Source organism: Miscanthus floridulus, chromosome 18, assembly GCF_019320115.1.
Source record: "Miscanthus floridulus cultivar M001 chromosome 18, ASM1932011v1, whole genome shotgun sequence".
In the NCBI taxonomy this organism is placed as follows: Eukaryota; Viridiplantae; Streptophyta; class Magnoliopsida; order Poales; family Poaceae; genus Miscanthus; species Miscanthus floridulus.
In genome coordinates this window covers 136,231,245-136,258,136 of record NC_089597.1, presented here as the reverse complement: position 1 = coordinate 136,258,136, position 26,892 = coordinate 136,231,245, and the positions used below count along the sequence as shown (strand labels likewise).

The 26,892-nt window shown below is 42.9% G+C and overlaps 3 protein-coding genes and 1 pseudogene across 3 annotated transcripts; 1 reads left to right on the top strand and 3 right to left on the bottom strand.

Moving 5' to 3' along the window:
* Positions 1–47: 47 nt before the first annotated feature.
* On the bottom strand, positions 48–16,663 carry LOC136524866 (lysine-specific demethylase JMJ17-like). The gene is made up of 33 exons (XM_066518112.1): positions 15,049–16,663; positions 13,269–13,326; positions 12,065–12,187; positions 11,221–11,278; positions 11,004–11,140; positions 9,128–9,286; positions 8,952–9,038; positions 8,524–8,694; positions 8,073–8,225; positions 7,795–7,980; positions 7,648–7,713; positions 7,416–7,511; positions 7,199–7,285; positions 6,949–7,065; positions 6,095–6,302; positions 5,938–6,002; positions 5,782–5,840; positions 5,565–5,696; positions 5,324–5,480; positions 4,916–5,245; positions 4,485–4,667; positions 4,342–4,403; positions 4,063–4,138; positions 3,808–3,954; positions 3,601–3,728; positions 3,138–3,258; positions 2,989–3,062; positions 2,763–2,907; positions 2,139–2,288; positions 1,370–1,465; positions 1,193–1,288; positions 891–1,102; positions 48–692 (listed from the first exon to the last, which is right to left on the bottom strand). Exons 1-33 carry the CDS (start codon positions 16,590–16,592, stop codon positions 464–466), a joined length of 5,712 nt encoding a protein of 1,903 aa, XP_066374209.1. The 5' UTR covers positions 16,593–16,663; the 3' UTR covers positions 48–463.
* A 1,614-nt stretch (positions 16,664–18,277) lies between these two features.
* LOC136522013 (uncharacterized) lies at positions 18,278–20,090 on the top strand. The gene is made up of 2 exons (XM_066515796.1): positions 18,278–18,558; positions 19,522–20,090. The coding sequence occupies exons 1-2, from the start codon at positions 18,354–18,356 to the stop codon at positions 19,833–19,835; spliced, it is 519 nt and encodes a 172-aa protein (XP_066371893.1). The 5' UTR covers positions 18,278–18,353; the 3' UTR covers positions 19,836–20,090.
* A 149-nt stretch (positions 20,091–20,239) lies between these two features.
* LOC136519871 (uncharacterized) lies at positions 20,240–23,046 on the bottom strand (annotated as a pseudogene).
* A 380-nt stretch (positions 23,047–23,426) lies between these two features.
* LOC136519872 (clathrin light chain 2-like) lies at positions 23,427–25,701 on the bottom strand. The gene is made up of 3 exons (XM_066513264.1): positions 25,345–25,701; positions 24,270–24,423; positions 23,427–24,173 (listed from the first exon to the last, which is right to left on the bottom strand). Exons 1-3 carry the CDS (start codon positions 25,623–25,625, stop codon positions 23,745–23,747), a joined length of 864 nt encoding a protein of 287 aa, XP_066369361.1. The 5' UTR covers positions 25,626–25,701; the 3' UTR covers positions 23,427–23,744.
* Between the last annotated feature and the right edge of the window lie 1,191 nt (positions 25,702–26,892).

Genomic DNA, 26,892 nt, shown 5'->3' with positions numbered 1-26,892 from the left:
ACTGCTGCCAATGTGCAACCATGCATGTATGTAACAGCACTCAACAATAAAAATTAGAAGTCAATGCTATTCAGCATAATAAGGATCTAACAAATATCAGTTACAATTCTTCCTTACTTTACTTGTCAGCAGCGAAATTACAAGAGTCAATGCTATTCAGCAACCGAAACCTCAAGAGTACCACAAGATCAATAACAATGTTAACATGACGGAACGAATGAATGAATGCTGGATTCCAAATTGCTACAGCTGCCTTGCTATCTCCTGGCAGTGGCTGTGGCGGGCTACAATTTTTTTGCTACAGCTACCTTGCTATTTCCTGGCAGTGGCTGTGGCAGGCTACAGATTAACGTACAACAACAGCAAATGGATTGTTATTGCTTCTAACCTAACTAAAAGAATCAATTCACAGTGTGAGGGAGCTAAGGCCTAGGCTGGACAGAGAGTATTGGTGCTTTGCACATCATAACAATCCGATGAAACTACTACGTCTTCTAGCTGTTCGATGCGGAACCCTTCTGCTCTCGCTCCACGGGCTACTATCAATCTCGTTATGGCAACTAAGAAGCTTTATTAAGTCTACCCTGGTCTGGGATTTCTCCTGTTGTCTCTTACACTTGTTAGCCTCCACCACCCTGTCCAATCTATCACAAGACGCTGGGGGAGTGTGAGCTCCGGCTCCTGTGCTTGATCTGCAGGTGCCAATGAAAAGTTGTCATTTTGGAGATGAGACAACCAAATATATATAGAAAGACGCACAAAAGCAACTGAATGTAACGGCGGCCTGCCATGCTAATGGAATATATATTTTTGTGTACCATGTGCATAATCATAAGCATGTGATCAAACAAATGGCAGGATGAAATGGCTACAAGTAATAATGCACATACCTATCCTCATCATGCTCTGAGCGTGCAAGTGATACAGATTTTTCACCATTATTTGGGTGGCAAGCAGGACAGAAGAAGGTTTCTGGAGGGGGTCCAAGCAAGTTGATGCAATCAAAATGGTACCACTCATCACATTGGTCGCATGCAATCATGGCCCTGTTATCATAGGGCTTACAGCAAATGCAGTAGAGGACACTGCGATCTCTCAGTAACTGCAATGAAATGTTGCAAGTGAGAAAATAACCCATCACCATGCATATGCTGAAGAAATAATGAGACCAGTATTATATAGGTGCATGCACCTTTAGTTCCTTCTCAAAATGAACAGAGAGATTTTCCCCTTCAGCTATAAGTCCATACACAAGATCCAGTGCAAGCTCACCACAATCACATGCAACCTGTATCACAACATAGTCAAGGGTATCAATAGTGTTATTTCCATCCTGGGAAACAAATTGTAGAAGAGACCGAAACCTCACCTTCTCTGCTTTAGCCAGCCACTGCAGGCTGGTTTCCTTTATTTTACTAATCTCCAACTTGAAGAAATCCTGATCGCATATTTCTAAATGTGAACCCTGAAAATATCAGTGCAGTCAGACATATATCAGGGAAGATAGATTCATATAAATTGATGGTACAGAAATATACTGTGCTGACAATGATCTCAGGTGAATGTTGGTACCAGATCAGCAATAGGACCAATCTTAAAATGCCAGCTGTTTTTTTTTTTCCCTTGAACAGGTCTAAGGGATTTAGGGTTCATTCCACATGTGGAACAAAATTTTGAACAGCATAATTCAATACTTTAATTTTCTCTGCATTTTTTTGATGGAAAATGGCAGGAGCTCTGCCTTACATTTAAGTAGCAATATAAGTAGAAAAACACAGTCTGATCAAGCAGAGATGCTGCAGCTATGTACAGAACTACCTTAGCCGAGGATAAGCAAAACAGACTCAACACTAGAAAAACTCGAAAGTCCCTATTACAGGTTTCGAAAAGCATGACGCCACTGTTCAATGTCTTCCTTTGCTTGTAGCGCCACCGTTAAAGGCGTGGAGCATTCATGTTGACCTAATATGTTTCCTCTGCATTTTAGTCCTCCACAATGGTATCAGGTATTACTCTCATTGGCGAAGGACCTAAAAGGGAAATTTCCACATCTCCCCACAACCCTACCCATTACTGAACACCTAGAGATGACCTTAAAAGACAACTCTAGTCTTTACACAAAATAAAAACTGTATTACCTCTTTATCAAGGCACAGTACTTCTTGCATCGATGTCTTTTTACCACCATACAAGAGTTTATGTATTTGTTTCTTCCACAAATATCTGCTCAACACAGACTCAATTCTGCAACTGATATAGTGATCATACAAGCCAGAAGCTGATGTCGCCTACCAAACACAATAGCCAAAAAAAATAGTTACTCATGGTAAACAGCAATAGCACATTTATTAGTTATTTTAACATGGAAATCAATTCACAATTGGAACCATGTAACATAATGTTTAAAAAAGCACTATAGGCACTATGCAGGTGGTTGGGCCTCCACCTTGTGCCTAGGCGTTGCAGGGTGTTTGTACTTTTTGTGGGCTCATAGAGTAATACCATAGCGTATCAGAACAGAAAAAAAGGAAGATATCAACATGCATCCATAAATAATATGATTGAAGTTTATCTTTCATCCTCTATAATTTTTCCAATTTTTTAGACATATATCAAGTCCAAAACATCTCTAAGCGGGAAAAAGCTAGACAAAACGCCTGTCAGGCAACGCAGTGCAGCACTGCCCAGCGCCTAGGCATCGCCTTTTTAAACAGACCAAGACCAATGGCTTTTCAAAATGAGAGAAGTTTGATAATGATCACCTTGAGAGCAACTAAAAGAGATTTGAATATGACAGTAAGATCTTCTCCATGATAAGAGTCTGAATCATCCAGAATTTGCATCAAGTAGGCATTCAAGTTACGAGCCTTCTCGACAATTTCTTTTAGTAAATTAATTTCCTCAATCCTGTAGAAGTGAGTTTTAGTTGACCAGAATAAGAAACCTGAATCACAATTAAATGTTCATTTTCAGGAGAAAAAAAATTACCCAGTGTATAAACCCTTTGCAGAAGAGATGAGTTCATTAAGTGCGGTAAGTGCAGGACGGTTTCCTTTAGACATCTGTATCATTTACACGAGTATTAGACTATAAGTGAAATCATCGCCGTAATGGGAATTATCAAAATAAACAGTTACCTTTACAGGTATTTGGTTCTCTAATTGGTCCTCACACTGCAAAAGTGAACAAAATGAACACATCCATTCAACTGTCATTTGTGTAATAGCAGGCAGGTTTTCCACGCAAGAATCATGGTACCTGAACAAAGAATCATATGTCACCACTTACCAAAAAAGGCAAAACAGAATTGTACAAAAACAAGTGGCAAAACAGAATTGTACAAAAACAAGTGCTAATAAAAAAGATATTAGCTTTGACTAAACTATTCAGCACTCTTGACTTAATGCTAGCAACTTGCATCTTTGAGCACTATCTTTTTCCATTTTAACATCATGACTTGAGCAGAGAAAGATCAGTGAGTGGCTCCTACAATCTTTTTTCTCTTTTTATAAAATTTATATAGATATATACCACAGTAGGGTTTTCTCCTCAAAAGTAAAAAATAATAATGGAACATCAACCCAAGCAGCAGGACTTTACCAGTCTTGACAAGTCACACATCTAGATGCGAGCCTATCTCCGATGTCGCATAAGCATAAGGCACATAATCTTTTCTTCATACAATCCTCAGCATATAATGTGCAAACATTAACCAATGATCCTCTTATCTGAAAGGAGAAATAAATTAGTCAAAAGTATTTTTCAAGAAAAAGAACTGACAGAGGAAACCTTGAAATAGAAACCAACCTTTACGAGTATGGAGACCAAAGAACTATTATTTCCATCTAGAAGTAGAGTACAGTGGCACTGATTGAGCCACTCTTCAACCTTTTTAACCTCAGCAACAACTTTATCCATCTCAGGGCAATCAAATGCAACAGACTGGCCATTGTCCTAACAAGATACAGTTTCAAAAAATAAGGACTAGCATGTAAGTGTCTTCGTAAGGCCAAAGCCCACTGTGTGGATGATATATTGCAAATCTAAAGTAATAGCACATACTCTGAGACTTCGCAGCCTAGCCCACGACTGGCCATCAGACAACATGAAGAAGGTGTTACATTGCTCTGTCCATAAACTGAAAGGAGGGAAGATTTACTATTACATGAGAAAAGTACAGATGACAACTGTAAATATGAAGTAAGTAGACTAGGAAGAATTTAATGACTCTAAAACATATCTGAACTGACAAGTCACACATACAGAAAGGCTCAAACTTCCATGTTTCTTCCAAAAATGCTGAGATGACTAGCATACACATTTTGGATAAAATTAGCTTACTTATGCTTGTTTACAGCATCCTCCAGCTTGGCAGTTATCATAGGATAAGGAACATCAACCTCCTGAGACAGGAAAAAATGATAAATAAATCATAAAACAAGTGCATGGAAAACAGAAAAGGCAGATCACTTCAAAACACTAACCTTGAATTCTGCTAAAATGCTTTCAACATCTTCCAATTTGGATTTTGCAGATGTCCCAGAACCACGAAGCAAAGTAAGTGCTTTTCTTAGACAACACAATGCCCTCATCAACAATGTAACCAAAGAACAATCTGATAAGCAAGCAGGAAGGTGGACTGCTTCTTCAATTAATCTATCAACATCCTGAAAGATCAAATTTAGCTCTTTGCAAACAAGGACAATAGTTGTTTGTGCTTTGCAGGTTCACAACACAATTGTGGCTATTGAAAAAGCATGTGTCAAAGCGAGAAATAATCTTGCGAAGATAACACAGCTTAAGACAGCAAACCAAACTTTAAATTTATAGTTAAACTCAAATAATGAGTAAGAATGGGACAGCTATTTTCCCAGAAACTCACGTATAAAAAGTCCTATATTGAATAACAAATTACCTGCAACAATGGAATCATACAGCACAGAGACAGTGCATCCAATATCCATCTTAGCATCAACAAAGAATCCTTCAGTTCCCGAAGAACCTTGAACTCAAAACCAAGAGATAATCCAATTTCTATTTCTGTGTTCATTTTACCTTGCAGCTCCTCCAATTTTCTTTGAAGTGTGTCAACTGTAGAGCCAATACCATTTAAATGAAGTAAGGTTCTAAAATTGTTGAGTAGACTTAGTGAACTGCGTTCCCATTTTTCAACATTGTTGAGAACAGAATTAAGTGCTGAAGTGTCAAGAATGACTTTCAAATTTGCAGGCTGATTGATTAAATCCTGTGATAGAATGAAGAACAAAGGTTAAGTATCCCACTACAAACAATTATTCATATTACTAAGACAGATTTTGTGAACCTTGATATCTTCAACTTTAAGAAAGTCTCCAAATGTAAGTTTATTGCAGCTTGGTCTCAAATAGGCCTGACATTTGTCTATCCACAATTTAGCAATATCAATCTCTGCTTTCACATGCAGTTTAGACGGAAGGATAACTCTTATTCCCTCTGAACACCTGCAATTCAAGAATATATTTGGTAGGGTGACATTCAATTCAAAAGCACACGAACATATCAATTCACTTCATGGCTACTAGTACCGCATATGGTCTTCAAACTCAGAGAGAGAAGCTGATTGCTCAAGAATAAGTCTAGCCTTCTCTTCCCAGGCAGTGGCCTCTTTGAGCATCCGAGACAGATCATCAAATGGTTGCTCCTCTTCAATAGTTAGCCTGGCAGGTAAGAAACTTAAGAGCGACACATAGCTAGATAATCATTCTAAGAATACTTATAGGCTAACAAAACAAGTAAACTTACATTGAAGCTTCTTTTAAAACTTCTTCAACCACCTCCATTGGCATTACTGTTGCAAGTGCCTATTACATGCATGAATGTATGATCAAATTCATAATCTGTCTAGGCATAAAAACATATGTTCACCCTAGACAATGGTGCAGAAACTACCAAACACACCTCAGATGCTTGCTTCCTACATAAGGACCTCTTTAGTTCTTTCTCCACAATAGGCAATTCATCAACTGCGTAGGATAATAGCTCTTGTGAAAATGATCAAAACAACCAAACATTTCAAATACAACAATATCCATGGGGGGAAAGTATTCAAGCATGCCTTTTACTCCTAGTAACTCTGCTTCCTTCAGAATGCCTGTCAACTCCTCAACAACATTGTGATAGTCACTCCTAGCATAAAGTTTTCCGAGTATGTTCTTAGCACGATTCACCCAAGAGCAACAATCTGAGTAACGTTGCTTAAGAACGTTCAGCTCTGGAATGCTAAACTTGGCACCATCCGCAGCAAGGAGGAAACCCTCCAGCTCCTGGAACATTCACAATACAGGAATAGAACATCTAAATTCATCCCAAAAAATATACTCCCTCCGTTCCTTAATATAAGCCATATAGTTTTTAGCATCAATATTAACGCACGGCTTGGGGAAGGATGTGAGACCGAGGAAAAAAAGGAAAATCAGGTCATCTTCTCTCTCCCAACCAGATTGCTTTCTAAATCTAAGGGATTGGTTGGGACATGTGCTATGTACGGTGGAAAGGTTTCTAAACTAATGGGTGTGGGAGCTAGGGATGAAAACGGATCGGATACGGACGGATACCACCGATATTACATTTGTTTTCATATTTCTGTCCGGATTCGGATTCGAATACGGATAGTGTCAACTATATCGGATAGGATACGATCGGATATCGACATCATAAATATGCGATTTGAGTATTCAGATACGGATATGGTATCGGATGTTGGATATCCAGACTCGGATACGGACAGATCTCAACCCCTCTAAACGGATTCGGTTTCGAATACGGTCGGAAAATATCCGTACCGTTTTCATCCCTAGTGGGAGCTAATACGTACCTATATTTTGGAATTTTCTTTAGAAATCTATATGGCTTATATTAAGGAACGGAGGGAGTATATAATAGAAGAAAGAAAAAAGGAGGAAAAGCCACCTTTAGATCAGGGAAGTCTTGGAGACATAATTGACAACGCGTTTGCCATGATTCCGCATCTTTCCACAGCTTTGAAATAAGATCAATCTCTGGGAGTAGAACTCGAAGTTGTATTATCTAGCCAGGTTTAGGAATTGTCAGATATACCAGTTCAGAGTATGAGTTTATGCAGAAACATATGAATGTCAGAGCAAATCAGATGAACTTCAAAAATCAAGTTGACAGCAAAAGGTTCCTGAAAAAGACAAACCTCTGATTTTAGTTTATTGAGGACATCTATGTCAATAATGCCCAGTTTATTCTGTTCAAGGCAATCCCTTGCTTTCTTCAACCAGGACTGCAGCCAAAATAAGATGTAAAAAAGTTACACTTGCTATTTTCTAAAATGAATGTGGGATAAAATGAAGAGTATGCCTCTAATAATGTAGAAAAATATGAAAGAGATTATCCATTTTTACACCATATACCTTTGCAGAAGATAACTCCCAAAACAAAGTCGATGATTCTGTTAGCTTAACTGGGAATTCTGAAACCCTCGAGTATAATGTTTCCAATTTGTCTACCTAAGGTAACATGACAAGAACCATTGTAAAAAGAGCTCCATGAAAGAGTTGACAGAAGAATACAGGATGCAAAATAACTGTGTTCTGTCAACTACAGAGAAAAGTGTATGGCTGTAAATTAGAACAAGGGGCTTACTGTTAAACGAGATGATAGCGCATTGTTTACTTCATTAATCAGCATTTTTCCTTCCTCTGCATACGCCTGCAGTAGGTAGGGGAAATTGAAACATCACAGTTATTTTAAGGCCAAGTACAAACTACAATTGTACCCAGGGTGGCATACCTGCAATTTTGTAAGACTAGGCTCATAGCACGGGGCACATTTCATAGCAACTAATTCTTCTATTTCCACATAATTTACTTTTTCAGAGCAACCATCTTTCAGAAAGTCCTCAATTTTGGAGAGACATTTTCTAACACCCAAGGCCCAGTTCATAGCTTCTGTTAGTCTTACTGTTATGTTCCGGACCTACGGCGTACACATTACTACAGTTAATATAAGTCATATAATACTTGAAGACATGTAAGCAAGTCACAGCATGCTTGGTCAAAAAATCATACAGAATCCATGGCATGGTCACTCCAAAGAAATTGTTTAGCTTCTTCTAAGGCAGTGGCATAAGATCTTTCCAGGAATGGCATCTGGAGAATATGTTCAGATTTCGAAACCCAATCTTCTGCAAGCTGTGCATATGATATGTAGCGACCTTTGACCTAGAAAAAAAACAAATAAAGCGTGCCTTAGAGAAAGGTACGAAGGAAAACACAACAACAACAACAACAACAACAACAACCCAGATGTGCATAATATTGATCCTTTACGAGGCATATTTCAAGACCAAAACATCAGACGACCATGCTTTCATGGTAAAAAGAAGCATGGATAATTGGATAATAAAATTATAAAAATGAGCAAATCACTCCAAGCATACTTTAGTCAATAGAGAACTAAATGCAAATACTCAAAATATATCTTCTTGACAGAGCCATTCTATTTTAGTCAATATCAAACCTTTTTAGACGGCACATAAACATCATTGAGCAAGTGTGGATTCTGCATAACATTGTCCCTTGGGGGACTAACCAAAGAGACCTGGCAAGCTAAATCCCCCAACTCTGCAAGGGTGTGTCGATAAAGTAAGCAATGCTTCTCTGGACTGCATTCACAAAGGTGCTTCCAGTGCTGGAAAAAGAAACAAATTCAATGATACTTAAAATACTTGACTTAGATCTAATAAAAAGAACATTTGACATCACTGCATACGAAATATGGCTCATTAAACATTGTTACAGGGAAAAAATCAGAAATACTGAGCTGAGTTGTTCAATATAAAAAAAATAATAATGAATGAGCACATAAATATGGCACGGTTAAGAACTGAATAGGCAAAACAGTTGCACGATAGCCTCCTAATTAATAACTCTGCAAGACAGACACACCTCAAGGCAAACATAAGAAGACACCCTACAGTTACAGGAGACTGCTGAAAGATACAGATACTGTCGACAAATAATGCATGTAGGGTCCTGCATGATAAAAAGTTTCACACTGATCAAAAGAAACAAAATGAACCTATCAGGACATAGGATGGAAATTTACGGTGCTGTACAGCTACCTCTTCACTTCCAATAAAGTTTGGATTGATCCTTGGCAACATTGGGCTAGATTTGACAATCCCATTAATCCAAAGCTCTACTCGACGTCTTCTCTCATTTATAAAAAGCCTTTCTATTTCTCCCTTCAAATGGGGAAGCGACTCAGCATCCACACCATTCTGTCCAACATAATGAACATGAATTTAGGGTTAAGAAGCTAGTATTACACATGTTATAGTTACTATAATAAGAACAATGTGCAGCAAATTAAAATACCATTGCAAAACCTATTCATTACAAAATACCTCAAGACGGTTTATGGACATTGGCTGGAGTGTTTTTTATGGAGATTCACCAAATTTGGCTTCGGTCTTAGTCACTGCTAGGGATGAGTTGAAGTTGTGGGTCTTGGCAGGAGCATGAGGTATTTCGTTCCTAGTAGCCCTGCCGCCCAAGACAGTTTAGGTCTGGTTGGTCTTGGGTCGGTTTGTTTCTTGCTGCAAGGGTGATATTTAATCGGTTTTGTGCTAGAGTGCGTGGGTGAGTACCTGTGGGGAGCGTGTTCAAGAAAGATAATACAAAATTGTGCTTCAGACAGAGGGTCTTATAATCAGGCATCCATTTTATTCATTACAACACAGGATGAGGATGTTAACATCACGATTGTAACCTTCTAGGGACCAGGGCCAAAACTAATGAACTAAAAGTTCTTCACTGTTTGACATGAAAAAAATATATGAGTAGAGAGTTAGTTTATCCTGACATGAAACAATGTTGAAAGCAGAGTATATGGCAAGAATTAGTAGATTGATTAGAGAGATACATGGTACATGTATATATAGGTAGGGATAGAGGCGGCTTATAGAAACAGAACCGTCCTCTCCCTTACCAGGTACAAGTCAATCTACAATACGTGCCGGACTTGGAGTCCAAGGCGCATAGCCTGGCTAACTATACCTGGCCACAAAGCCCAAGACAGGTTGTCTGGCAAATGTGATGTGTTGTGCTCTCTATTTGTTTTGCCTAGATCGGGTCGTTGTTCCATTGTGCTTTGTTTATTTTCTTCTTTAATGAAATTATACTACATAGTATGAGACAAAAATGAAACAATAAGAAGCATCACATGGTCACTGAAGATTTCAGTGGCTAGTAATTATCCTCAACAAATGGAACATCAAAATTTTGTATCTTAGGCGGCAAAGAAGATAAGAAGTTCACACCCTGCCGCAGTTTTGCTATACATGGCAGTTGCCCAAGATGGTAGTGCTTCTTTTAGACAACATAATAATAAGTACTATTAGATTAAGAGTTAAATGCACCAAAGGTACATAAACTTATGCGGGAGTTTCAGATAGGTCCATCAACTCTAAAAGTTGATTTTAGGGTGCTTCAACTTTTTAAGTTGTTCACCGCAAGTATATACTGGTCCACGTATGCATCTAGCAATGACATGGCATGCTGATTAGGCAGTTTCCTGTTAAGGCATTTTGTCGAGCAGGTCATGGACATGTGAGGACCGGTATGGACACCAGCGCCACGCTTGTCGAAGCCAGCCGCGCACCCCTGCCCCTATGCACGCACTGCTCCGGCAACCAGCAAGCCGACCGTGCGCGCCACTGCCCCCACACTCGCCGAACGCTGCCCCCCACAAGCTGCACGGCACCAGCCGGCCGCTCCCGTCCTCGCCAGCACCCCGCATGCCATTCTTCCTCACCAGCGAGAGCTATGAGGGAAGGTACATCCCCACGGCGGGGGCGCACATCCGAGACGCGAACCCAACGTTACTACCTGTTAGTCTATTTATTATATATATATATATATATATATATATATTGATAGTCAAAGCTAAAAAAAAACAACTGGCAGGAAGCCTAAAATGAGTAGGAACTTTCTAACCTTTGCAACCACATACAGAAGCTCCTCATGTGACAAAACAGGTGCTTTACGGTATAAGCGATATAGATCAGCCCCAATTCCACCATGAGGTAACCAATCAGCAGGGGCAAAATTTACAGCCTCGGCACAGTTCAAACCTGAACTTTGAATGATACATTTAAAAATTTGGTACATGATAATATCTGGGGGGGGGGGGGGGGTGACTGGCCTGAATTACCTAAATTGAAGCCACCATGGAATGACCTGGGGAAGGTAATGACAAAGTTTCCAGGTTCCTGAAGAAAGCCAACAAAAAAAAGAGGACGAATGAAATATACCGGTAGTCCTTAAAACTTTTCTGGGGATGTCATCTAGGTCCACGAACTACTAATTTGAAGTTTCAAGTCCCTAATAAAAACCTTCCTACTCAGTGTTAATCCACCTACTTGGCATCCCTACCATCATCTTAATGTTTAACACCTTGCTAGAATACATGGCAGCATAGCACGCCTTCTAAGCATACACGTCAGCATATCACACCTTGTTAGCATACACGTTATCATTGAAATGGTAAACCACCTAGCTAGCATAGGGACATGATGAAACTGCAGATTAATAGTTTGGGGACCTCGATAACATCCTTGGACAAATTTAGGGACCACAGGCACGTTTTTCAAGAAATATCAAATCGAATACTCTAGCTTTTAGACAAAAAAAATACTCAACCATCCTAAAACGAACTAGGCAGCATTACAAATATGAAGAAATAGGCACCCAAATTCGAGTCGAAGAGGACTCGAACCTGAGTGATAGGAATTTACACACACCTCCAGTCAACTGAGCCAAGCTCAGTTCTTATCTTCTAAACCTAAGAAAACCCGGTGATATTTAATTTCGGTAGTTTGACATATGGAACAAAACCAGTAAAGGAATACTTGTACAATTATGCACAATCAGAATTTTAAGAGTGAGAAGAAAAAATTCCATATCATTGAACAATGCTAAGATCATGTCAACAAACATCCATGAATACCAGTTGTATCAGAATGTATCTGATGTGAGGAAACAAAGCTTCCACCAACCTGCATCACGCTATAAACTGGAACGCTATTTGCTCGTAAAATAGATGGATTCAGCATTGTGACAAGGTGAAAAAGCAGGTCCGGTTGTGCATCAAACAGATCAGGTAAGGCCTGGCGCATAACCTGCAGTTGTATATATTAAACATAAAATTACAAATAATATAGAACTAGCAATTCTCGCAGACAGCTGTGAGCAGGATTTGGTAACAAAAATCACAGGGTAAGTGGGTAACACCGCATAGAGCGGGAGCTCTCTGCACTGGGTACGCCCTTTAAGTGGGTAACACCGTGTATGTTTACCCCCTAATATCAATGTACAAATATAATACTACAAGACAATGCATTATTATTGCACGTCTCCTCTTTCAGAGGATCAAAGATACTCCAGAACAAATAATCAAACTTTAAGATACAAAGAATTCAAACAAGAATGTATATAGATCAAAAATCGATCTATAACTAGTTAACTACCCCCAAGTACTATAACCATTAATGTTTTCTGATAAATAGTAATTGCTTCTAGTAGTAAAAAGAATTAAGCCCATTTTTGGCACATCAACTCTTCTTTTTGTTGAATTTTGACCGTCAGCTATAATACCGTCAAAATTTAGCAACCCAACTATCAATACTGTTTTATTTTGAACTAGAGCCTATTTTCATTGATTTTTAGACGACTTAGCAGCGGTTTTTCTGCAAGTTGCCTCTTGTTTTTTGGCCAACAAGGCCATGCAAAGAGAGAGAATGACAATCTCAGGTCAAAAATGAATGGTAATGATAGTTGAGATACCATTTTTTGATGATATTGGAGTTAGGGTCAAAATTTGACAAATAGAAGAGTCGAGGGGTCAAAATGGACTTCTTTCTAGTGAAATAAAGCACAATTTGTATTGGCAAGGCGCGTCGAAATTTCTGTTTCTAGATGGGTGTGTGTTGTGTGTGTTTGGACAGGGCTGCTATTCTGCCTCGCCCTTTGTACCTTTTCCTCTCTTAATGAAATGACACACAGCTCCTGCATATTCGAGAAAAAAATGAACTCCAATTCCCAGTTACTAAGACAGAAAAATTCAAAGATTGTGGAGTTGTACAAGAAGTCAAGAACAAAATATAAGGTATTCCTACGTGTGTGAAGATTGATACCCGTACATCAGAACATTGCAGTTTTATGAACAGAGATATTGATGTTGTCGGCAATGATGTATTATACCTGCTCAAAGGCATTTGCTTTTGCTCCAGGCACCCCATACCAATATTTTGGCTCACCCCTGAAGCATAACAAGAATAATCACATTGTGATATAAGATGAAGTGACTACATGTTTTGTTAACATACAACTTCTTATATAAGATCAGAACATTTCATCCATTCATAAATATATGATGTTTTAGAATCTTTTCCTGTCCAGGAATATATGATGTTATGTGCCTTCAAGGATATTGTCTCCTGGCCATAGCATTATAAGATAACCACGACAAATACTCTTGCACAGACTTCAATGGCACACCGAAGCATGCCACCGTATTGTTGACTAGGAGCTTTTTATAGTGTGTGCATGCCATCATGTGCTGCTACAAAAATGCTAAAAAATAAATTGGAGACTGCATTGAACTCAAGGCTTCTGGCCGTACATGACAAAGGCTCTTTACCCTGATAAAAAAAAGTCTTTTAAGCATCAATCTGCATAGAATGATGCAGCACTGTGGGTCAAGTAAGTCTATAATTCTTGTGAAAAAAATTCTCAATCATCACCAGAAGTTTACCTAATGCTAATGACATGTGATGCTCTTAAAGTAGATGAACACGACAACAATCGTTTTTCTCTTCTTCTTCTTTTACTGTTTGATTTCCTACTTAAACCTATCCACGCATTGCTGTGGTTAGTTGGGTACTCAAGCTTACTATCAGAAACTAATGAAGGTGCCCTTCGTTCGTGTTTTCTCAACTTTTCGGCAGTAACATCCTTCACAGTACTTGATCATGGTGGAACTACTACTTCCAAGGTACTCCCTCCATCCCAAATTATACGTCATTCCAACTTTCTTGGAGAGCCAAAGCATCTCAAGTTTGACTAAATTTATATAATACAATAATATTTATGATACCAAATAAGTATAATTAGATTTTTTCATTAATTATATTTTCATAGTATACCTACTTGATGTCATAAATCTTTGTAATTCTCTCTATAATTTTGGTCAAACTTGGAATGCTTTGACTCTTCAAGAAAGTTGGAATGACATAATTGGAATGGAGGGAGTAACTGTGTTTCTCTTTGATGTCTAATAACACATAAATACTGAAAGTGGAAAGCATGGAATATAGAAGATTAGTTTTCACACGAACCACTCGATGTCTTGACCTAGCTAAATGATCCTAAATGGATCATGATCAGTTAAAAAATGGGGGCATTTCTTAAATGAGCTCTATAAAATTTTCAGAACTAATGAAATTAACCTATGAACCAGAAAAAAAAATTAAGTGATGAAAGTTGCATATCTAAACATGCTGCAAGCATGAAAGCAGAAGGCCCATGAATGTTCGATGAATGGTATGTGCAGGTTTCTACGATCTGTTCCAAATTCTCTTCAACTACAGAATAAGGAAGGTAACTTTTGGATGTCCTTAGGCTTTGTTTGGCTGCACACAAATCCACCCCAATCCACGTGGTTTGGGAGGGATTGAGGTGGAATTTAGTTTAAGTTCCACCTCAATCCCTCCCAAACCATGTGGATTGGGGGTGGATTTGTGTGCCGCCAAACAAACCCTTAGTGTTAAACGTATTTACAAATCCACCTATCTAAAGTTCAGTCATTGGCACTGGCTTACTCAAAACGTAAGACAAACAGATTTACATGTTCTCCAAAAATTAATCATAATATACCAGTGCAGCAAGACATAGACGGGGAGACACTCGATAGTACCATTCTTACTATTTGCAAGAAGCTAGTTGGGGGGGGGGGGGGGGGGGGGGGGGGGGTTATGCGTACCAATGCAAATAATTTATTGAATAGAAACAGTGGTCCTCAACATGCCAACAAAATGATGAAAATAGCATCCCTATGTAGAGCCATGGGACCATTACACCAGCAATTTTATCCTTGACTGTCCTAAGAACTGAGCCAGGCAGATTTGGAAAATTGTTCAAATTCCACGGGCTTGAACAGTACTTCTGCCACGTTTCTAGGTCCACAGATGATGGCACTGGATCACCGAGACGAGGAAACCCGCTCCCATAAATTGAAGTGTCCAAGTCACTCCCGTACATAACCTCTAGTTCCCCTACCTTCCCCTCCACAATCTCCCAGAACTGCTTTTCAATTTGAACACAGTTGGGATTCCTCTGCCCAAACCATCTCTTTCTCATCCTCTCGTCAAACCGCCGGAAAGTCTCAAGCAAGCAGGACTTCCTCCTTTGGATAAACCCAAAACAATCTCTATCAGAGTTCAGGCAATCTGAGCAATACCAGTTCCCTGGAGGCACTCGCTCGAGGGGCGGTGACAAACAGTACAAATGCCAGCCTTTATCACAGCGATCACATAGGAGCATGACATCCCCATGTAACCCGCTACTACACTGCTCACAAACTTGATCCACTTCATCATTAGACACGGTAGACGCAGCACCAGAGTTTCTCCTTTTCCGCTTCCGGACACCAGCAGGCGCCTCATTGACTGCAGTAACCGCAGCATCAAAGTTCCTGCTCTTCCGCTTCCGAGCACCACCAGATGCCACATTATTTCCAGTGATGTCACCACCACTTCCATAACGACCATGAGATGTCCCTCTGCCTAATTTCTTGCGGGAGGCATTCCTCCTTTTCCGGCTTTTAACACCTGTAACCTCCTCAACCATCTCCCCGGTATCAGATTTGTTGCTCTCTTCATCCTGTGAACCAGAAACAGATGGCTGATCATCAGATTCAGCGCATGGCTGCTTTCCCTTGTTCCCATCCTGGTTGGCAAACTTCTCGTAGTCATAAAGATGCTCGTAATATAGCTGCGCAAGCACGTGCTTGGCACACTCTGATATATGCATTGGCGCCTTATCGTCGACGAGGCGGACCACGTCGCCCCAGCGCTTCCCCTCACAGGCACCGTCGTAACCGCCGAAGCGCTTGACAGCATGGAACAGGCGGCAGAGGTCGAGCGGGCGACCATCCGAAAGAGCGGGCGACTTGGGAAGACCCTTCCTGCGGCCCCGGCGAGGTGCGGAGGAAGCCTTGAGGAAGCGACGATAGTCGAGGAGGAAGGTGTCGGGGTCAGCGGGGGCGGGTCGGGCGAGGAGGCGGTGGATGGGCTGCCTCTTGGTGGGGAAAGAGAGAGAGTTGAAGTCGAGGGCGTGAGGCGGGGACCATGACGACGGCGGGACGATGCGGCAGATGCCGTAGGGCTCGGCGAGGGGGCGAATACGGGCGACATAGGCGAGGGGGTCGGCGAACTCCTCCTCTGTGGGGTGGAAGACCGGCGCCTCAGGGACGGAGGTGGGGGTGGCGGTGGCGGTGGCAACGGCAAGAGGGGGGCCCTTGCCCATGGGCGGTTAGGGTTAGAGGTCAGCGAGAAATGGCAAGTGAAGTGAGGAAGAAGGGGATAGCGTTGGGCTGGCTCAACATTTTTTTTTTTTTTTTGCCACTTTTGGATTGGATTGGGCCTATTTCTTCCTTTTTTTTTCCCGTGTCTCGTTACAGATTTTTTTAGAAAAAATAAACATTATTGTAAAACAATCCATGAGAGTTTTTCAAGTGGCTAAAGAATATTGGTAGCACGTTTATTGAGTTTTTTCATAAAATTCCTGAATCTTGATCTAAAATATATAAGGGCCCGTCTGGATCCTGAATTGAATTCATTCTAATAATTACAATTTAGACATAGATTAATTAAGCTAATATAGTTATATATGGAATATATTTGTATATTTATTGTTAGAGACATACTTATATGTTGCATTTCTATTGTAGGGAAGTGGGTTGAAGAGTGTGCTATAAGTTGGAGAATAGAATTACACCATAATGATCTATAGGAAGAATGCACATATGTACCCAGAAACCAACCAGCGAACAGGTCGATTGCCGCCTGGTATCAGCTACTACGGGATCTTCTACAGCTTCCACACACTTGAGGCTCGAGGGCAAGCAAACACCAACAACGACGCTACTGTAAGCTACGTATAAGGTTGTAATCCGGAACAGTTGTTGCTCAGGCACCGCCCAGAACCCATGGCTCCGTCTGTTGCTCCACCGGCGATGTCGCCATCTGCTGCTCCACCGGCGGCATCACGTTCGTCGACGCGTCTCGTGGGAGGCCACGCCGTCGCTGTGAAGCTAGCATGTTCTTTCATCTTTGTCCCATGGGTCAAAGCACGTTGTTATTTCATCATATTATATTAGCTCGATAGACGTCTGCAGCCCGACCTCCAGATTTCCATAATTATATTCGGACTCCTAACATGGATAGCACGTACGTGTGTGTACCTTGACGTTGTCTTCTCGTGCACGTTATATATACCACGTATATGGTCAAATCACCGCTGTCCAAAATTAATCATATCCAGCGACTTTTTCCGTGACCAACCCAAATTGTCACATCTTGCTCATACGGAGACTGTTATTTCCTTCCACGTAGCGCCTCCAAAACTCCAAAATAATTCTATTGCTTATATTTCCTTGATTTTGAAACACAGTAGCACCTCCGTATTCTCGTGCTTGCCTATTTTCAGATTCAGGTGTCAACGCACATGACCAAATACGTTTTGGAATCGGACTCCGTATCACGATAGATAAGAGCTATTCTAACTCGTATAAGCATGGATTATATATATAATAAATCCGGATGAAAAAAAAAACTCTTCATTATCCGGTAGTTAGAGAAAGACGGACAAAAAAAAAAGGCTAGAAATTTTGCATCTTTATTATTATTAGGTATAGATATAGATAGATATGCACAGTAAAATTAATTTGATCTTGATGGTCTTATTCTGAAATCTGAACAGATTAAGTTTATGCTAGTTATGCACACTGAAATTAATTTGATCTCGAATGTCTTTTATTCTGAAATCTACAAGAAGAAAACGAGAGTAAAAAACACATTAAGGGGTGTTGCGAGAATCAAACTCGCGACCTCTCGCACCAAAGCGAGAATCATACCACTAGACCAAACGCCCTGTTTTTTAATAATTTATGCTAACAGTTATTAATTTACTAGTAATACGCCCATTCCCAACTCGGAATACGTACTCGGGAGTTTGGGTACCGGATTTCTTGAACCTTGGTCGCTACCTTCCTTCCCTCTGCCTCCCATGGCCACCGAGACTATCGCCGCCGCTACCCTCGGCACCAGGCGCCCGTGTCGTTCCCGCACTGCCGCCTCCTTCCTCTCCTTCCGCTTCCGTCCCACACCGCAGCTATCAGGCGCCGTCGCCGCCTCCGCGTCCCTCCGCTGCAAGGCCAAGGCTCCCGAGGAGGGCGACAGCAAGGCCTCCGCCGCCATCGACGACCAACTCGGTAACTATCTCTAGACCCCGGATCCTGTGCCCCTCCTTGCTGCAGCAACAGCTAACGGCTCAAGACCTATGAATCCCCTCTGTCAGATTTTCATTTTCCTACCAAACCGATCTCATCCTTTCAACTCTAATTGAATCCAACTGGATCATTGGACCGCCGCCGCGGCTACTTGGAGTGTAAGATCATTAAATTAATTAACGAGGGGAAACGATTTTCAGTTCACGCCTTTCCCTACTGGCTACTGCAGATTGCTGTGCTTAGTTTATCATCAATCACTATGAGGTACTAATACCTATTAGTATTTGGCGGGCGTGATAAGGACTACTACTACATCAGCAGCTGCCTGCTTATTATCCACAATGCTGCCTTTCCCTACTCTACTCATAAACTAGACTAACTGTGTTTATTCTTCCTTTTCCTCTACTGAGTGAGTGTGTGTTCTAGAGGTACATTACATTTTAACATGCAGCAGCAGCAACAGCAGGGTCCTTTTCCTTTAATTTGCTGCTCTTCCCATTCATTATAAAAATAATAAAAGTATTTTTCTGCGGCTTAAGCAATACATCAGGTGCGTTCCTGCAGAGTCTTGACATCTATGGTTGCATTTCATGACATTCACGGTCGCAGTGTCTCTTGCCATTTCCTGAGCATTCAGTATATATAGTGCAGCATTAGCACACCTTTCAGGTAGCCCATCACATAGTAAACAAACCTTGTTAGGGAGATTCTCTCGAATATCGTGTGATTGCGCCCTTGTCTTGGTTGTTTCGGTGATGTCCAGATGGGGGGATGGCTTCCTGTGCCCTTGCGGTGTATGAATCCGCATGTGTTCCCACAACCTGCTTCTCTTATGGTGCCTTTATTTGTCACACCCACTACGAATTCAGTTTGCATTCAACGCAAATCGTTTGGCTGCTGTGATGACTGAGACTTGACATGGCTAACCATTCTTCCTTTTTACAGCGCTGGATGTAGCAGAGTCGACCTGGGATGACCTCGTCCTTCGCTGCGAGTCTCCGGTGCTCGTCGAGTTCTGGGCACCATGGTGCGGCCCTTGCCGTATGATGCACCCTATCATCGCAGACGTGGCGAAAGCATATACCCGCAGGCTGCGGTGCCTCAAGCTCAACACTGACAAGAACCAGGAAGTGGCTATAAGGTATGGCATCAGAAGCATCCCCACCATCTTGATTTTCAAGAACGGGGAGAGGAAGGAGACGGTGATCGGGGCTGTCACCGACACCACGCTGGCAACAACGGTCGAGAGGTTCTTGTAGCCCACCCACAGGCTATTTGCTCGCCATCTGCTGAGACAAGGAGTGGAGCATGTCACACGACTCACGAATGCAGCCTGAATCAAAAGTAGGAAACGTGAACATAGACTGAGATTGCATACAGGACTTGTCTAGAGTTTTTTTTTAAAAAAAATAATTTGCTAATAATTGCTGTCGTTGTTACTAATACCACCTGTTGCAAACATGAAAAGAGAGAAATCAAAACATCTTGCTATGCATGGGACAGATGTTGCATTATTTCCCTTTGTGAAAAGATGTTTGCCATATTTGTCATCATCATTTTTTTTTTCGAGAAGTCTTGCCATCTCACTTCAGGTTCTACCGTTCTAATGTAGTGTAACCCGCTTTTTAACTGGAAACCAACCATATCACATCATGCACGCATCTTTCAACTCAAAATTGAAGGCGTATTTTATTCATTTGTATTATGTATTCGATTCAACCACACATTCCATACAAAAAGTCATATTGCATTGTATCGTAGGACTAACTAAACTGAGCTTATGTTTCTCTCCTCGCTTGAGTTGCTACAAGCAGAAGAGACAGAGGAAACTACTGTCCTGTAAATCACATCCTAGCTGCTCATATTGATTCATCCGGCAATCATGATTCCTGATAGGTAGCTCATATAGGCCCGCAGCTACTCCGCCAAAGCAAACAACTGTCTATAACCATCGGCCATGGTAGTTGAGCTCTGATATGCACGATGACAGCGCCTCCCTCACCATCTTGTTGTCTGCTTCCACATATAGCACATCTTCGAACAAGCTCTTCGCCTGCTCCAGAAGCCTCACCTTATCCCTGCTGTTCCGAGGCCGCAGATAGGACCGCTGCTGCAGTGCAGTGCCCCATCTGTAGAGAGCTGCAGTGCCATAACAGTTCCGCATCAGCAAATATATCCAACCAAAACCACCAAACATGGCTAACAACAGAGCATTGTTGTCACATAACCTTCTGGAGCATAAGTGTTGCTTCTCGACAACATGGCATCGAACTTATCAATTGCAGCCAGATACACCCGGTCAGCGTCGACTGCTGCTTCCTGCATCAATGTCTCAAGTAAATGCAATCAGCATGGAGACATTGCAAGTAGCCGTCACAAATAGCAAGGCATAGAGTAACATTGGATTTTCTAGCAAATTATCACTGTTTCTCGAACAAAATTTTGCCTAAGTGCATATTGATTATTGGCAGTTTGCATTCCTAGAGCACAAAACAAGACCTTCCAGTTCATCATAGTTGACCAAAAAAATTTGCAGCTCATACCGGTCCGATGTCAGCAAGTAATTGTGCCCGGAAAATAAGTGCCAGTCCCCAGTTGTACAATGCCTTGACGTCACCCGAATCAATCGAGAGGGCCATCCTGTAGCTTCTGCCAGCCTCAACAAGGAGGCTTTCACATTCTTCACATACATCGACAAGAGCAGATGAAATGCTCTCTCTGCTTAAGATTCTCCTATCTACCTTCCTGGACCGTGAAACACGCTCCCTTCCATTCAGAAAAGCACCGCTGTTGGCCAAGAGTGTCCTCAGCTCGCGACTAATCTTGAGCTTGAGCTCTCCGTGGAGGAGGTACGTGTTCCCTAGCTGACCCACTGCTACCAGGCTTGTTGGCCTCAAAGCTACAGCTGTGGAAAGGAGCCTAGCTGACTTGTACAGCAGTGCATCTGCAGTCTCTTCGTCAGCCATGGCCATCATGGATTCCCTGGCCTTACTCAAGATCTCTGCAGCTTCCTTGACGTTTCGGCTGAACTCCTCGCCATCCGAATCAGCAGAGGCGCTTTCCTCATCATATAAAGGATGCAAACCAGAAGCATTATCGACAAAGCGGTCATCAGTCCTGTCTTGTGCTTCACTCACCTGGCTACCACCGTCGCTGCGGCGCTCAATCTTGAACCTGTAGGACCTGTCCCGGATTTCAAGCGTCCTCTCCAGCAAAGATGACTCCATGGATTCGGCGGAAAACCTAGTAGAACCACCTTGAAATGGGCCATCATTCTGCACACTGTCACGCCGGTGCCTGTGTTTGGACACCAGTCTCTCCAGCTGAGCATCCCCCATCCCCAGCGTGGCCTGAGCACCGGTTCCTGCATCCTTGGATCCGTTGTCATCCTCGTCAAACTGCAGCATGTCAAGCGGCCTCCCATTTGCATTATCGACTATAGACGGATCAAATGCAAAAGGCTCTTGTTGCAGAGTAGAATCCGCGGGCTTATTATTCCCAATTTCTTGTTGCTGTTGAGCAGCAGCAGCAGTAGCCTGGTTGTTGGGATTGGCCACGACTTGAACATCTGAAGTGTTGTTGCTTTTTGCCGGCTTCTTCCTTGGCGAGCTGAGGCTGAGGTCCCGCACGGCGTGGTGAGCCCAGGCACCGAGATAGTCGGCGACCTCCCAGAGCGGTCCGAGCGCATCTGACACGGTGCGGCCGGTGTCGCCTTGTTGCGTGGCCACTCTGGCGGCGTCGGCGACGGCATCGCGCAGGCGATCGACGGCCTGGACGAGGAGGCCCGGGCGGGCGTCGGAGAGCAGCTCGTTCCTCAAGGCGCGGGCCTGGGCATCGAGATCGGCGAGGAGGGCGGAGAGGCGGCGGGGGGATTCTGGCTGCGCTGAGGAGGACAGGTGCCTGGCTGCGAATCCAGCGGTGAAGGCGGCCGCGAGGAGGGGGAGGGGAGGTAGGCGGGCGAGGGAGAGGGAGAGGGAGAGGGCGAGCGCGGCGGCGGGAGGAGCACGAGGAGGCCATGCGTCGTGGGCTGCAGCGGGAGGGGGAAGGGGAAAGGGGTGTCGGGCGCCGCGGCGAGGTCGGCCCAGCCGTTGTACGCCGACGCCGACGGGGAGGAGTAAGAGTAAAAGTAGGCAGAGGGACGGTCGGAGACAGCTGAGGCGAGGCGGAGTGGATGTGGATGGAGGAGGCCTCCTCGTCCTCGTCCTCGACCTCGACGGCGAGAAAGGGGGTCGGGTGGCGAGGAGGCTCCGGCTGGAGGTGGAGGGGGAGGGGGAGGAACTTGCAGCCATCGGACAGGATAGCTGGATAGGAGACAGGACAGGGATGCACTCCAGCAGCCCGCTGCAAGTGAAAGACCATCTGCTACTGTTTCAACCAAGTGATTTATTTCAAATCAAATTTCTCCAAATTTCGAATCATAGAGCACTCTAGCATTGTTTCAAAATCAAATTTCTCCAACTTTAACCAATAATCTTATATGAAAATAGACCAGCATCTACGATATCATATTAGCTTAATTAAATCTTCCACAAAAATAGGACGTATAGATGTTGATATACTTTTTAACGTTTGGTCTAAGTAAAAGAGGCTTGGCTTAAAACAAAGCTAAAATGATCTATAAGTTGGAGTAAAGCAGGCAGATTTTGTGAGATTTATCAAATCTCATTTAAGTAGAGGAAAAACATAGCATCGCAACAGCACAAAGAACCAGTCAGGATCCATCCTGAATGAAGAAAATCAACACAAGAGAGATGTTCATTCCACTCACGACTCGCAACAGAATATATATACACAACTACTAGTAGTAAGCAAGCATCCCCAGCTCAGATAGATCAAAATGCACAAAAATATACTCCATAACAATACAATCAGTTTTAATAACAAAGGAAAATTTCCAAACACTTGGTAGAAGAAACATAATACAGCCACCAAAACATACATCCTCCTAATACAACCTTATTATTACCATGAACCAGGATACACATGCCCCTTCTCTACAAAATGCAATAACAATATATAGTAATGTAAATGAATCGAGGTGCCTTAACAAATACACAGTGCATGTCTCCACCATGCCGGAAATTCACACGTTTTCAGTTTCACCACCACCGCCTCTGCAACAACTCTAAAAAGAGATTTTTCACATCCTCCTACCATAAATGATTTGGTTAGGCAGCTGCGATCGGCTCAGTTGCTGCTGGTGGTGCTGCTGCCGGCGCTGGTGCCGCCGCAGCGGCCTTTTCCATCTCAGGGACACTGCCATTGGCAGGGGCTGCTGGCTTAGCTCCATCCTTTCCAGCAGCGGCTGGTGCTCCATCCTTTCCAGTGGCTGCAGCAGGTGGCGGAGGTGGCTTCATGTGTGGTGGGGGAGTGTGCTTCAGCTTCAGCAATATCTGCCGCATCCGTGCCATGTCTGTTGGCTTCCCAGGCTTTGGGCCTTGGATCACCACGATCCCAGGCTTCTTCTCCTTCTCCTTATCTTTCCTAGCCCCTCTCTTCTCGATGTTAGCAATCTCATGTGGGATAAGTTCTGATATCGCCTTCCAGTACTGCTTATCCGCACCAGCATGGAACTTTTCCTGGTTTGCTAGGAAAAGCTGGCGACAAAGCAGCAGAATAAGAAAATAAAAAGCAGCCAGGTTTTCATCTTAAGAAAAACAGACAAATAGGATTATACAGGGTCCTAATCCTACCTTCTCCCTGTCACGGTTTTGGCCCTTGCTTGTCTCAGCATTGAGCTTTCTCTTCTCAACAAAAGCTTTCTTAAACTCTTCAGCATCAACGATGATTTGGCTCCTCAGCTCCTTCTCCTTCTTCTCCTTTTCCTCAAGGTGGATAGCATTTTGTCTGTTGATCATTGGTGTTAGCATACACTTTGAAGAATGAAAGATAGAGAATACCAGCAACCATTATTTAAGACTGCCCTGCCATTTTATGGAAGTGCAAGCTGAGAGTAGTGAACATAGGTAAATAAAATAATACACAGCAAGGGGCAAATAAGAACAACATCAAGGCTTACTCCCAGGAAGACTATCAGGATCACTAATAGTGAAGACATATATATCAATCAAAACACACAATAAACTAAACGAGGAATTGCTTGAAGGTATAAATTAAAACATGGTGCTGTGCTATTCCAAGGTTGAATACTGACGCTCTAGTGCATATTATGAAGCAGAAAATAGAGTTGGCAAGACACATAGCTGTTCAGTGGGCAAAGCAAGCTTCTTGGCCTATAAGGGAAAATAACTAATAACAGTAGGACCAAACCATGCACAAACAGTGAAGCTAAAGCTTATATGGTTTAACAAAGCAGCAAGGTAGCCCCGATGTATTTGTGTTTTGCTGTAATGACAACCAACTACTATAACAAACTAAATCCTAGATTCCACTAGCCCCTTTTTTTAAGCATGTGCATGTCACAGTCTAGCCAAATGCAAAATGAGGTTGCAGACGAATTAGATTTTCATCGCTTATGTAGAATTCTAATCCAGACAAGCGCAACATCCTATGCACTGAATTTTGAGTAGATCACCAATGGAATCTAGAAAAGCGCACGGAATTGCATGCCACAGCCATGAAGTGGTCGTGTAGTAGTAAGTACCGACGAATTCATCTGTGAGGTGGTGAGATCTATCAAAGACTGACTGTAGGTAGGTCGGCGCGGCACGATCGGATCCGACCCGAGGCGTAGATCTAATGTAAGCAGACAGCGGGTGCAGGCAGATCTGGGCAGCAGAAGCGAGAGGAAGGGAAGCGTTGCCATACCGGCGCCACTCGCGGAGCAGGAATCCCTCCTCGCGGCCCATCTCGGTGGGCGGCGGGAGGACGGGCCCACCGTAGGAGTCAGCGGGTGCGGCAAAAGGGTCGTCGTGGAGGTCGCCGTTGGAGTGGGGCATGCCGAAGGGGGAGGGCGCGTAGGCGTCCGGGGAGGCCGGGAAGCCGTCGGCGGCGGGGGCGGGGGCCGAGCCGTCGAAGTGGAGGAAAGGGTCGTCGTGGAAGGGCGCGGCGGCGGGGGAGGAGGTCGGGGACTCGAAGGCGGTGGCCATGGCTGGGGCTGGGGATGGGAGGGAGGTGGGTGGCAGGTGGGGTAGCGTCCCTTGATCTGAGGTGAGCCGAAGCAAATGGAAATGGAACGTCGAGCGAGGTGAGGCTGATGAGACCCGAGGGAGGGAAGAAGAGTCTCTCGAAGCGCAGGCGCCGACGCCCACATGAACGAATCATTCACAAGGACCGTATTGCCCCTGGTTGGTATTATGCTGGCTACACATTAAGGGTGTGTTTTGGTTGAGCTGTGGCTGTGGGGAAAAATTGCTGTGGGCTGTGAGCTGTGGGAAAGCGGCTGTGGACTGTGAGCTATAGAAAAGCTGAAAGCTATTTGGTTAAACAAGTATAAAATATACATTTTATCTTTATCTCTCTTGAAACAACTATGGAAGAGCTTTTTATTCCACCAATTTCGAAAAGCAGAAAGCAGAAAGCCAAAAGCCAAAAGCAGAGTCAAACCAGCTTTCAAAAATGAACTACGGAAAAGCAGCTGCTTCTGAAAAAGCACACTCCAAAAGCAGCTCCTTTGGTTGAGTTTTTGGTTTTTGGGGCCAAAAGCCAAAGCCAAAAGCCTAACCAAACACACCCTAAAGCCCTTTTGGCACGGCTCATCCAAAACGGCTTTACCGGTGAAGCCAGAAAAATTGGTTTTTCCTGACTTCTAGTTCATTTTAACCCTGGCTTACAAAACGACTTCACGCTACAGTGCCTCGATTTGCGCAAAATAGATGAAGCTGAAGCCGGCATAAGCCGTGTCAAAGAGGCCCTAAAACGCCACCCCCACAAGCAAGACCATTTGCACGTGCATGTTTTGTCCATTTACACCAAGTATTGTGCATTGCATGATCGTGGAGCACACCATAAAATAAAAAATATATATATGTACTATACACTTTATATTTTTGCCTAAAAAATAGGGGTTAAAATCTCGAGACTATGTTGTTTTTTTACACCAAGTATTGTGCATTGCATGATTGTGGAGCACACCATAAAATAAAAAATATATATATGTACTATACACTTTATATTTTTGCCTAAAAAATAGGGGTTAAAATCTCGAGACTATGTTGTTTTTGGACATCATCAAAACACGTTGTATATTTCTGCTAAGAAATTTATGAATTTTTTTTCATGCAAAGACGGGTATATTGACGTGGAGCACCAGGGTCGCGAGCGATGTTTGCGCTAGAGGTGGGATGTTTGATTTGGGGGTGTTCTGATGATTTGTGCATTTGATTTGTGCATTTGATTTGGGGGGTCGCGAGCAAT